Genomic DNA, 12559 nt, shown 5'->3' on the forward strand with positions numbered 1-12559 from the left:
AAAGAAGGGGACCTGTTCTGCCCTGAAAAAGCTTGAAAAATAGTTAACTAAAATCACATTGATGACTCCTTGGGGATTCCTGCAAAGCCCTGTCTGATCTGACAAAGGAATTTGTGCCAAACTTTAAACAAAAGGAACAAAAAAGATGTTCCTTTTTTTGCTTTTAGATCCTTTCTTTTACAGTTTTTCCCCTTCAGTAGAAATTGAAGTAAAAATTCAAAAACGGTTTGATATTTGTTGGTTTAAGACAATATTTGACGGGGTGTTTGATGGGATGTTAGCTATAGCAATTAACCTGAAATCCACGTGTTCAGCTTTGAATCCACAACATTGGTGAAGAAATGTGTTCCTGTAGCTGTGATGCTGCACTGTAAACCCGAACAAGTTACCAAAACTCATTTGCCACAATTATTTTCAGTTGTTTGACTTAAAAGTCAGATTTTTCCATAACATAAAAGATGTAATTGTGTGCTACTTGTACTTCTTGATAACAGTAAAATTAAAAGTGTTAATTTGTGCAAATCAAATATTGGCATTAAATATGATTTACATTTTCCTGTTAAGACAACTTAATCGTTATCAGTTACTATAACTTACCAGTTTCGAGCTTTCAAGCCACAGGAATAAGTTTGCATAACTTATCCACAACAACATCATACTGTCAAAATACTGTTAACTTAGTTTGGAAAGAAAAAAAAACTTGTTTTTAGACCTTGTTTTTTAGTTTCTGTGTTTGACCAACAAAAAACAAAAAAAACACAAACAATGAAAAAAAACATGACAAGTCTTCCAATTTTGCCCTCTTTATTTCACCAATTGTAGTGCCAGATTTGAAAAACCAGTTAGGGGACGTGCAAGTGCTTTTTAATGGACTGTTTTTTCTTTAGAAGACCTAGTACGCTTTAATGCAGGCTCTTAATTTTGTTTTTTGCTTTGTCAGAGTTGCAAAAGTTCACTTAGAGAGCCATTTCAGGTTTGGACGGTCCTATTTTTACTGATTCTTTTCAAGAATTTTAAATCCCAATTTATCAAGAAAAGCTAGGTTACGGTATGCAACAAATAAACTTTGAGACACGTCTTTAAGATGTGGGAGAAGGCCAAAGGGCCCGGAGAAAACCAACACGCGTGTAATCTGTCTGTGAACTGTCTTTTTAACTACAGACTATTGGTTGTCCCTAAGTTTCTTTCTCCCCTGTATTCAGTTTGGGTTGGTCGCCCCTTCCTAATGCGTTTTTCCCTCTATACGTTTGGCGCATGCTTTAGCAATATGAATCCTCATTTCATCTCAGTTATGTCTAATATTCTTTTATTGTTTGAGATCTTTTATGGAAATTACAAAGACTTTATAAATGTTTTCTTGATTAGCTGATTTTTTCGGAATGCTAACACTGTGGTTTCTATTTGCTTCTTTTCGGAAAATAGTCAGATTCCCTAAACACTATGAAAGCTTGTTAGACTTAAGTACGCTTCTAATTAAAATGATTTTTGCGATTCTAATTTTACGTTTTTACAGATGAATTAAAAAGCCTTGCCTGGTTTTTGCACGTCCCCTCCTAGTTTTTAGGTTTTTCTTTCTACCAATTAAATCCACCCGGTTTGGGTGGAGCACGCTCCTCTCCTGCCCAAGCTCTCTCTGAAGACGATGGCAGGGGGGTTAAAGGAGCTGCAGAAAAAGTGTGCTAGCAGCACACTGTAACAACCCCCCCACCAGCACCACCACGCCAAGGAGTCCTGTTGAAAAGAGAAGAACAGCATGTCAGGAAATGACACTGCTGGAACATCTACAGCTTTATTTTGGGGACATTTGGTTTTTTTACATACTGTAGTGATTGTCTAGGACAGGAGTCCCCAAATCCAGGCCTGGAGGGCCGGTGTCCTGCTGGTTTTCCAGAATCCCTGCCTTATCTGCTGCCGATTACCTGGATCAGGTGTGTTTAGCCAATAAGGTGCTTCAATGGCAGGTTGGTTGGAAAACGTGTAGGACACCGGCCCTTGAGGCCCGGCGTTGGGGACCCCTGGTCTAGGATAACAACTCACCAAAATTTGAGACTCCCAAGGTCCCGCCAACTCTCTCTGGAGGACATCCGCACATGGCATTCCCGAAGGTCACAGCAAAACAGACGAGTCCTGATCACTGGAACGAAGAAAACGAGGCAGGTCTTACCGGGAGAGTCAGCATTAGAACAATCAGTGGAGACAGAGAACCCAGAAGGCATTTAACACCAGTGAAGAGCCTTTGTCCAGTTTTCCTTTAACTAGTTAACTAACTTTAACCATCTGGATTTTCAATTATACCATACTACATTTTATTTGAACAACATTCTGTTTTTTAACGCTGCCTAGTGCCGTGTTTCCAAACATCAAAGCAAAAGAAGACTGAAAAAAAAACAAGTGTATCGTTTAAGTTTGGGGTAATTTAACAAAAGTGTTGGTAAACACAGGACCTAGTAATCATGGGAAATGCCACTTTTTAAACCAATTCCAATTTTAAATCTGGCATAGTTTCCTACATAGTACTAAGAGTAAAAACGGAACCAACTTTCATTTTATAATAATGCCATCATTTGCCCCAAATTGCAGCTAAACTTTAGTATTTATCATTTTCCTTTACACTCTACATTTATATTCTAAGGTCAATTTAGGCTTGTGATTTTTGTCAAAATTTTTAAACTTTTTAAAATTTCAGACTTTTGAGTTCTCTGTCCCTGTGTGTGGGTGTGTATGTTTGTGTATGTGTGTTTATCTGAGCCATGGATGGTGGAGGAGATCTTGGAGGTTGGGGCGCTGTTCTTCAGAAGTATTTAAACAGGCTTGGAAAAAGTCTTGGCACTCTGGAGAAAGTAAAGTAAACTAAAGTAAAGTAAAGTAAAGTAAAGTAAAGTAAAGTAAAGTAAAGTAAAGTGAAGTAAAAATGAAGGTCAGAGCCCAAGCATCCATGCAGAGACAGAGATTTCTTACCTTCTGACAGTTCATCGTCAATCATCTGATCCCCTTGGAGAAAATGTTTTGTGGAGAAATCATTGCAGTAATGGAGGGTTTCATATAGAACTACTCCAAGCTGCCACACTGTGGTTGTTCCAGGGCTACAAAAGCCTCTAAATGCTTCTGGGGGGGCATTTATGGGAGTTCCTGGAAAAATAATAAACATTAGTCATATTCATGCTCATTTGACATGTTTTTTATGTGTAGATGCAGATCTTCTACCTGAATATCTGAGGATGGAATCCTTTTCTGCCATGCAGCTCACTCCAAAGTCTATCAGACGAGCTTTTGGTGTATTTGTGTGGGTTTGAATGAGGATGTTATTAGTTTTGATGTCTTGGTGGAAGATATTTCTGTCCTCAAGGTCTATGGCTGTGCGAATCAGCTGCTTCATTATGATCTGAAAGAGATAAAAAAGAAGTAATAAGCTGAGGCATCAAAGCGAAAGCCTCCTTCTAAAACAGCATTCACGCCGGCCTCGTCAAGATGCGTTCAGGTTCACTTCCAATGAAAAGTCTCTGTGAATGTGCGTTTTGGGCCGTCACCTTTAAAACTCTCGCTATGCACTTTTTCACGGCTGTTTTCATGCTCCACGTACAAAACGCACGACCATTGAACGTGTGTTGCCAGTCAAACCAGACTGAGTTCTGATCAATGAACTCGGATTTAGTTATGAAGTATGGATGACATCCCCTCCAATTCACAAAAGTTTACATTTTGTGCCCAAATCGAGAGATTTGCACTGCTTCAACATTTTGCACCAAGCCCCTTCCAACTGTAGGTGGCAAACAAGGGCTGGGAAATAGTGGAAAAAGGCGAAGAAGCCCACCCCTGCTTGTCCAGTGTGAAAACAACGGGCTAAATGCGTGTTCAAGAAGCCGCGTTTAGCACGTTCTTGATCACGCATCACATGCCCAGTGTATATGTAGCTTTAGAAGTACTCTTCTTTCTAACGTTCTTAACCTGCTGAAAGCTACTTTTGCTTCTGCATCAAACACTTCACTACTTTGTGAAACAAGGTTGCATTGAATAAACGTTTCAGCTTCAGGAAGTTTCTGCAGAAACAGACAAAACATCTCAAACCAACACAGACTGCACACGGGCCTACCTTGGCTTCTTCTTCTTGCAGTGTGCCTCCTTTGCTACAAATGTAATGAAGTAGGTCCTCACAAAGGATTGGTCTCTCCATGACCAGGAGGATTTCTCCACCTATCTCATACCAGTCCAACAGGGCTACTGGCGATGCTTTTCCATCTGAATGAATGGATTCCTCTTCTAACATTAACATTATGGCCACTTCAGAGGGAACCATTTTTCCATTGCCATCATCCTGAAGAATCAAAACAGAGAGAGCATGCGGAAAAGAAGCATAGAAACCCATTTACAGCAGAGATACTCAGAAACAACTTACCATTGGTTTATTTGGGATTTTACGTTTGAAAATGTGCTTGATGGCTACCTGCAAGACACAAACAAGAGCATTTCTGACAGTGAGAGGACTGACAGGAGACAAACTGGGATCATTTAGATTTCCCCTCCATCAAAATCTATTTTAATTTAGACCATTTAGACCACAAACATCAACAGTCTGATTATAAATTAATATGCCCAAGTACTTTTCTCATGCTTTGATAAAAAGTCTGTAGCTGCAAATGAAACACTTACTGGTAGGTTGTCAGATTTGCGAAAGCCCTCATATATGGATCCATAACCTCCTGAAGCAAAGTAATCTTCTTCCACATATTTGGCTTCAAATTTATCTGGACACAAAAAAACAGAAATGCAATGTTAATTTATTATGGAAAATTATATTATTAAAAATAAAGTAATAGTATAATCAAACAGAAAATTGTACTAAATCATCAGACCTTTGTCGGTAATCAAATCGTCCCTCTCTGAGGAGGTGGGAATTTGTTTGGCGTCACTGGAATCTGAAAATGACAGGAAAGGGTTTTCTTATTGCAGAGCATTTCTTTTTGTACACCTCTACTACCCCTTTGTGCTAAAACTTAGAGGCAAAACTGTATTTAAGGGTTTTTTAAATATGTATTTTTTTAAAAATGGGCTGAGCATTTTAGGAAGCAACCTTAAAAAAGTTGAACCACAGACAGTTGCTTTGATTGTAACAACTAAAACATTTTAAGGTTCAGTACATTTAAATTAGTGTGAGTGCTTAGGAAGTGTAAAATATGTTGATGTAAAATAGAGACATTCATTTGGTTGCAGTGTTTGCAGTTAAAGCAGACTTAAAAACAAAGACAACTTGTTTTCATGTTTTGAGATAATCTGAGAGGAGTATGTCCTTAATTTGTTATGACAGTTTTATTTTTGATTTTTTTTTGTCCCTTGGGAAAACCATGGGGTCTGTGTCAGCTTATTTACCTTTTGGAGGAGTTTTCATCTTCTTTGACTCAGTTGTTTTTTCTTCCTTTTTGTCTTCCTGTCTTTTTCTCTTCAGTGTTTTCACTGGGATGCTGGTAGATGGTTGAGAAGGCTCAGATTCAGAAGGTTCCTGGTTTATATGTTTAGTCTTCTGTTTCTTCTTTCTAGGGAAAGGCTGCCTCTCAACGTTTTTGGTTTTTCCATCCTCTGAAGACGTCTCATCATGTCGTGCCATGTTAGTGCTAGACTCTGAAAATGAAAAAAAAAAAAGAACAACAAAAAAACAGCTAAATTACTATAGAATATTTATTTTATATTTTCATCGTTCACTGCTCGAGCTCACATAAAGTATGGCAATGTGTTGGGGGCTTTTATTTGAAAAGCTATATGAGTTGAGATGTTATCACAAAAACACAAAAACCAAAGGTTGTCATCGTTACGAAGAAAACGTGTGACTAAAAGTTTTGCCGGGACTCTCATTTACCAGTTTATTTTGGATTGTCCATGGCAGAATCTTTGTCTGTGATCGTTCGCTGTTTATTACACAAAAACTTGAGTAAATCGGAAAATCTTTCCCTAGTCTAAAAATATGTGCTTCACTCTGGAGCTCGAAGAATGTTATGGCTTAACCGTGTAGCTTGGCAACTTATAAAATGGGGTTCTCTGATATCAGTGATGTCACAGTCAGTTGCTAAGTTACACAGCATGTGACTTTGGCTACTTTTTAGTGTTTATGTTTAAACTGACACATTCTGAAAGCACCTCAGTGTAAAACCTTTTCGAAAATGTGATTTTTACTACATATATACTGTTGTGAAATGTACGTTAAATGTTTGGACAATTGTAAACCAGTGTTATAGTCTTGGACAGTCGATTGCTGTAATGAGCTTTGAGGCCCACAAACTTGCTTCTACGTCTTACAAAGCAGACTTAAAAATAACAGCAACTCAACCTTTGAGATGGTCTGGGAGGAGTGTGACAATATGGTAGTTTTTAATTTGTCGTGCTTGTTTTATTTTTTAAATTTTCTGACCTTTAATTTCGTTTTGTAGCACTGTACTGTCAAACTATTACAGACATGTCCTTTACAAATAAATTAGAATTGGACCTATTCTGTTCAGGCTGCAGGTTGTCCTGTTGTTTGGGGTCTGTGTCAGCTCATTTACCTTTCAATGAAGTTTTCATCTTCTTTGGCTTTATTATTTCTCCTTTTTCTTTGTCTTCCTGTTTTTTTCTCTTGAGTTTTCTCACTGGGGTGTTGTCTTGGGTGCTGGTAGATGGTTTTGTGGGCTCAGGTTCAGGAGTCTCAATTGGCCCAGGGAATGTCACTTTTTTCTTCCTTTTAGGACAGGTCTTCCTCTCAACTTCTTTGGAAAAGCAGGATGAGTTAAAATATCATAGCAACACAAAAAACAAACTTCAGCATTTTTATGAAGCAAACGTGTGACTAAAAGTTTTGCCGGGACTCTCATTTACCAGTATATTTTGGATTGTCCATGGCAGAATCTTTGTCCGTGATCGTTCGCTGTTTATTACACAAAAACTTGAGTAAATCGGAAAATCTTTCCCTAGTCTCAAAATATGTGCTTCACTCTGGAGCTCGAAGAATGTTATGGCTTAACCGTGTAGCTTGGCAACTTATAATATGGGGTTCTCTGATATCAGTGATGTCACAGTCAGTTGCTAAGTTACACAGCATGTGATGTGCATTAGTTTACTTTTTGGTGTTTACATATGAATCGATACACTCTGAAAAATACTAAAACATTTGTGAAAAATGTGATTTTACAACATATGTACTGTATTTTTCAGCCCAGAGGTCCAACAAATTATATTGTGCATAAAGCATAAAAGCTGTCATGAACATGATTTGACTACACTACCCATAATGCCAAGAGGAACGAAGCGGCAGGGGATTGGTCAGAGTGGTTGATAGGAAGCGTTTCCTGTGAACTGACTTTTAATTGTATATTTTCTTTATTAAAAATGAATCCATTGAATACTTAAGTTTATTTCCAGTTGCAAAGTTTTAAATGTCCTAGAATGCTAGAATGCATCACCCAGTCCACCAAACCCCTCATAAGTGGAACTGCTTTTAACAGCTAATCAGAGGTTGTGGCTGTTCAACTAGGCCCAGCAGCTCTCAGATCAGTTTCTGAGCCCGTTTTCCGAGTCTTTTCACTTTAACCACGGAACACCTTTTTCAAAGAAATGCAAAACTTTGCTTGACATTACATCAATATCTAGACTTGTTAAATTACACATACAGTCAATTTGTGTCAATTTCGACACTGACAAGGAAACCTTTGACAAAAAAAGGTCAGTTGATCCCACGAGTAATGACGCTGCTCCATCTGATCCTCTCTGTAGATACTTTAGCTGCAGAATCTGATCAGACAGAAGTGAATCAGGCTTAACTTCAAAAGCTTTTTTCCTCATTTCCTTTCCAGCAATTCAAAATAAAACCCACCTGAAGTGAATCTGCTTGTTTTTAACTCAAATGTATGATTACTTTAATTACCATAAAAAAATACATTCCTTTGGCTTTCATTTTCTGCCATCACTTCATCTCTGCTTCTCTTGGTATAAATGGTAACACAACCAAACCACACTGAGAGGAACAGGCCTGGCAGTGCTTAAAACATCCAAATGTCAGACCATGACATGCTGCCAGCTGCTGGTGGCTTTGAATTGCCAGCGGTAGTGATGGCGGTGTGATTGTTTCATTATAAGATTTGGTCAAGGTGTCAAAGAGGTTCCCTGTGTCGGCGCTGGAGCTATTAGGCTCAATTTCAGTTGCCAGAAAGGGGGAAAACTGAGCCAGCTCTGTGCGCCACAGTCAGAGTGGCCTTAAAGAGCCACTGAAAGGGTCACAAAAATTACTATTCATAACACTTAATGGCTTATGAATTAAGTTTTCCTCCAAATTATTGTAATCACACACACAACAAAAAAGGTCATTGGGATTTGGCTTTGGAGACCTCAGAAAACACGGTGAACTTATCATGTTTCCTGTGGTTCTTTTGTGTTTCCCTTTAAACAAACCAGATTTTGAAACTTTCATAAATCAGAAGGAGAACTGCAAGTGCGGTCGCAGTTTCTGCCTTTTTCATATTGAAAGAAAAAGATCTGGTTTGTTTGGATTCATTCAAATGAATGCTGGTAGAATTGTACATTTAGGTGTGTTTGTGTGCTCAAACTTTGTCGCCAAGTAAAACCAGAGGTGGCAAAAAAAAAAAAAGATGGAGGCATGCTGGTCGAATTGTGAAATTTCAAGCATTCAGAGCAGACAGCAGAGATCAAACTTCATCTGCAGCAGGACCTTAAATAATGAACCTGATAAAGAAAGGAATTTAACACAAATTCAAGTGTTCAAAAACAGAAATAGAAGAAAGGAAATCAGTCCCACTCCCTATGAATAAAAATGTATTCACTTCCTGTGTATCGTGAGTATTAAAGAGTGTCTCTTCTAACACGCTGAAGCTGAAGGGCTCCTACATCATGTAGCGATGACGTTTCCCCAAACAAACCCTATAAAAACGATCACTGAAATGCTGGAAATGTTCATATCAAGACAGCACAGCATGGAGTGGATTCCATGAAACTCACCTAAAACCCCCAAACCCTTAGTTAAAAGTCCCACTCCTATTTTTAAAAGGTTACCAGTAGTCTTTTACATATGATTATGAAGATTTTTATGGAAATCAAAAAAACTTGTGTGGCTACCTCTGCCGGTTCCAAGCCCGGTTTGAGAAGGTTGCGTCAGGAAGGGCATCCGGCGTAAAACATTGCCAAATTTACCATGCGACTTGTTCGCTGTGGCGACCCCTGATGGGAGAAGCCGAAAGTGGAAGAAGAAAAAAACTTGTGTGAGACATAGTTTCTGCAGAGCGATTTATCAGAAATTCACCTCTGAGTTGTGTTTCTGTGTTGGCACAGAGCAACCCCTTCCTGTCATCCATGACTGAGCTATCTGTTTACATGCTCTGTTTACAGCCCCCCTCACCCCAAACCCTGACATTACCAGTGCAGCAAAAACAGCAAGCAACATCAGAGCTATTCAGCCGTACAGTTCTGATCCAGATTCCAGCTCAGACGAAGACACACATGGATCTATTTGTTTGCAAGTGGATGCTTCCGAATGGGGCAAAGCAAAGAGCTTGTGACCCACCCACCGCATATTCTACGTCACAAATAAGATCTTTGTCAAACAACATGTTTTTGTCCGCTCCTGTTTCATGTAGATTTGAGTAAAGAAATACTCAGAAACACAAATGTAATCTTCATTTTCTTTATGTACATCTTCCATCATGAGAAAAATAACATAAGAACATGTTAAAATCACCAAAAAAAATCATTTTCATTATTGTGGAAATAGTGAGCCACAAGGAATAGAATTCATCATTGTGTATTATCTCACATACAATGGAATTTATTTATATAGACTAAACAAGTTTTGGAGCCAAATTGAAAGTTAGCATGCAGACGGCCTCCATCAAAATGGTTAAACTTAAATTGAGGTTAGTTTTTTAAGTAATTTAAAAAAGATGAGAAATATGATGTTTTTCTATAAACCAAAAAGCTTTTATAGGCAGACTTAGGTCATGTCATAATCCAAGCATTCGTTGCCCAGTTTATGGTCCACCTACATCAAGTATTATTTTGAGAAAACATTGAGCAGGTTAATGAAAAAAAACATGCAGCTGATGATAAATCAACAAGAAAATAATAATAAAGCTGCCCTGTAATGATGTGTGTCATTACATGTTGCACTAACAGATGCTGGATGGTTTCCTTGCTGCGCTATTACCGTTAATAATTGGCGCACTTGTGAAGACTGACAGTCTGAGTCATATTACCATAGGTCAATTTTCAAAATTGCATGTATGACGTGTCCACACATACACGCGGCCATTTTCTTTTTCTTTTTCTGAGCCGCTCGCAGATTAGATGTAATAGACGTGCCGGGAAATGTGCAGTGCAGAGAATGTCAACCACATGTTCAAACATAAAGAGACCTGTGAGAATTGAGACAAGCACTCATAAGGTTAATCAAATGTAATTTCTTCATGGTCTCTCTGCTTTAGTCAGCCTGTCATTTTATTATTCTAGATTTCTGCTATTGTACAACAATAATCTGTGCATGGCTGAGCTCTGCCACACTAAATTAGCTGCAAACAGAAATAGAACAGAGTGAGGGTATGCATTTCCCACCTTGGAAATTGGCTGCACACCAGCAACATGTGGGGAAAGTAACTAATTAGGAGGTGGGGGGAACAGAGCAGATTTGGGGCGGCTTTGGATTACATGGAATAGTTTTCTTCTTCGGCTGCATTTCTGTGGTCAGCGTGATGGAGGAGGCCTTGTCTTCATCAGGAGCAGATCTGACCTCTAATGTGATTAACTGGCTGACCAGAACAAAAGAAACTCAAGGTTAAGAGTGGAAGAAGAAGAAGAAGAAGAAGAAGTGAGGTCTGCGACTTCTCATCTCAGGGGTTTTTTTAGCCCGGGGGTGGCGTCTCATGCGTGGCACCGATCCAGGCTTGAAGGAGTGTTAAACCTCTCAGGATGCGGGGAAATGGAATGACAGGACTCCTTTAAGCTCCCCCTCTGTTCTTGTAATGGACTCCTGAGTCGACGAGGCAGGGTCAGAAACATCAGATGTTCATTTTCCTCACATGAGACTTCTTTTTTCATCGTTCCCCCTTTTAGCCGTGTTGCCTTTCAGATTCCTCTGTGGCTCCATCTCTTTTACCCAAAGAATCAGAGTCCTATCAGTGAAATCAAAGGTGATTATACAGCTCACTAGTCATTTAGGATCTCTGCGGCTGCGGTAAGTATGTACTGTGGGCCGCAGCCCCAAAGTCTCTGTTTATTCAGTGAAAGTGCTCTGTAATTTATTTAAAATAATCTATTTTAACAAATAAAGAGGTCATTGAGTGAGCGCACTGCTGCAGGCTCACATTTAAATACCTCTCTAAGAGCCTGACTGGCTGACAGGCTGCTGAGCTGGCTGGACCCTGAGGATGCAGGGGCAGGCCTTCTTCTCTGGACGGCGTGATTCCCCATCATCCGAAGAGCGCCGTCGCTGTGTTGCTAAAGGGAACCCTTTCTCCCGATGACAGCGGAGGGACCAGTCTGTTTAAAGTTCACTCTTTGAAATGATTCAAACACAAAGGCTCTGTTTGAGGCTTGGGCCCTCCTGAACGTTTCAGGGATGAGTAAATAACGCAGATGGGATTACAAGGAAGCCCTCTCAGTCATTTCTAAGGGCTTGAAATAGAGCTGGGTTTTCAAGCATACCAGTACATCTCCCCACTTGCTCTCTGTGGTGGCATCAGCAGCTCAGGTGCACTGTGTGTTCGTTATGTGCTCCTGTCTGATGGGTTCTGACTACACCACAGAGCTGGACGCATCAAAGGAAGTCAAAGAGAGGAGGCCAGTCCAACTGTAAGAGGCCCAGTTATATAAATGGAGCCAAAGCACTTTGCTTTATTTGGACTTGTTTGGGATTATTTGTTTGTACACCACACAGCTTCACGCTTGACGAGATGCAGAGCAGGGTTTTTCCTCCCGGTTTAAGCGGCCACACTGTGCACCTTGTTGCTGCACAAAACAGCTTTTTTGCCGCATTGAATCCTTCAGCTTTCTGTTTTGCTGTGAATTTGCCAACAATAGTCTCGCCAGATACTTCATCAAGCTCCTTTTACTAAATCTGGTCAGCGATTGTAGCTTGTGTGAGGTTCAAATACGAAGCGGCACATTTTTGAGTGTTTATTTACCAAGAGTGCAAGAAGAAGACTGACATTTCACCAAACGCCTGAACCAAAACATCAGTAGACCATGACTGGCATCTGGTGCAGCAAGTGCTGCTTCTGCACGGGCCAAAGAAAACCCAGTTAGGAGGAACCCCCATCCACTCCAGTGGCCCAAAGCAGAGAAGGGCCTGAGAAGGAGTTGTTATCATTTCAGTGTAGTGCTTTAATTGAATGTTTTCTCTTTAATTTGTTCAAAATCCAGAAACGTTTACGTCTTTCCACATGAGATTCGGGCTGTTCTCACTCACATTCTGCTACCTGGCAGTTCATCCCCTCCTGATTCCCACAGATAACGTCTATGTTGCCTTCTGAACAGTGAATAGCTCCATCTGTACAAGCTGACATTGTGGTTTGGGTCAGTGAGTCAGGGGCAGGCT

The 12559-nt window shown here is 39.8% G+C and overlaps 1 protein-coding gene across 4 annotated transcripts; it reads right to left on the reverse strand.

Moving 5' to 3' along the window:
• Positions 1–740: 740 nt before the first annotated feature.
• Positions 741–7019, reverse strand: LOC110015718 (serine/threonine-protein kinase pim-1). Of its 4 annotated transcripts, XM_078953520.1 has the most exons (12): positions 6841–7016; positions 6531–6731; positions 5365–5613; positions 4851–4913; positions 4648–4742; positions 4394–4441; positions 4091–4312; positions 3205–3382; positions 2959–3129; positions 2038–2831; positions 1822–1919; positions 741–1731 (listed from the first exon to the last, which is right to left on the reverse strand). In XM_078953520.1, the coding sequence occupies exons 1-10, from the start codon at positions 6860–6862 to the stop codon at positions 2740–2742; spliced, it is 1341 nt and encodes a 446-aa protein (XP_078809646.1). In that variant the 5' UTR covers positions 6863–7016; the 3' UTR covers positions 741–1731; positions 1822–1919; positions 2038–2739. The 4 variants fall into 4 exon arrangements, with proteins under 4 accessions (XP_078809646.1, XP_020562071.1, XP_020562070.1 ...); XM_020706411.2 differs by lacking the exon at positions 1822–1919 and having other exon boundaries at positions 751–1731; positions 6531–6728; XM_020706409.2 differs by lacking the exon at positions 1822–1919 and having other exon boundaries at positions 751–1731.
• Positions 7020–12559: the final 5540 nt, after the last annotated feature.

Source organism: Oryzias latipes, chromosome 10, assembly GCF_053564925.1.
Source record: "Oryzias latipes strain Hd-rR chromosome 10, Olatipes_Hd-rR_3.1".
NCBI lineage: Eukaryota > Metazoa > Chordata > Actinopteri > Beloniformes > Adrianichthyidae > Oryzias > Oryzias latipes.

Coding starts and splice junctions, on each gene's coding strand:
- LOC110015718 (XM_078953520.1), bottom strand. CDS start 6,862: ATGGACAATCCAAAATATACTG. Junction 6,732..6,840: donor GGACAATCCAAAATATACTG/GTAAATGAGAGT, acceptor GCTTTTCCAAAG/AAGTTGAGAGGAAGACCTGT. Junction 3,383..4,090: donor TGCAAGAAGAAGAAGCCAAG/GTAGGCCCGTGT, acceptor TATCTCTTTCAG/ATCATAATGAAGCAGCTGAT.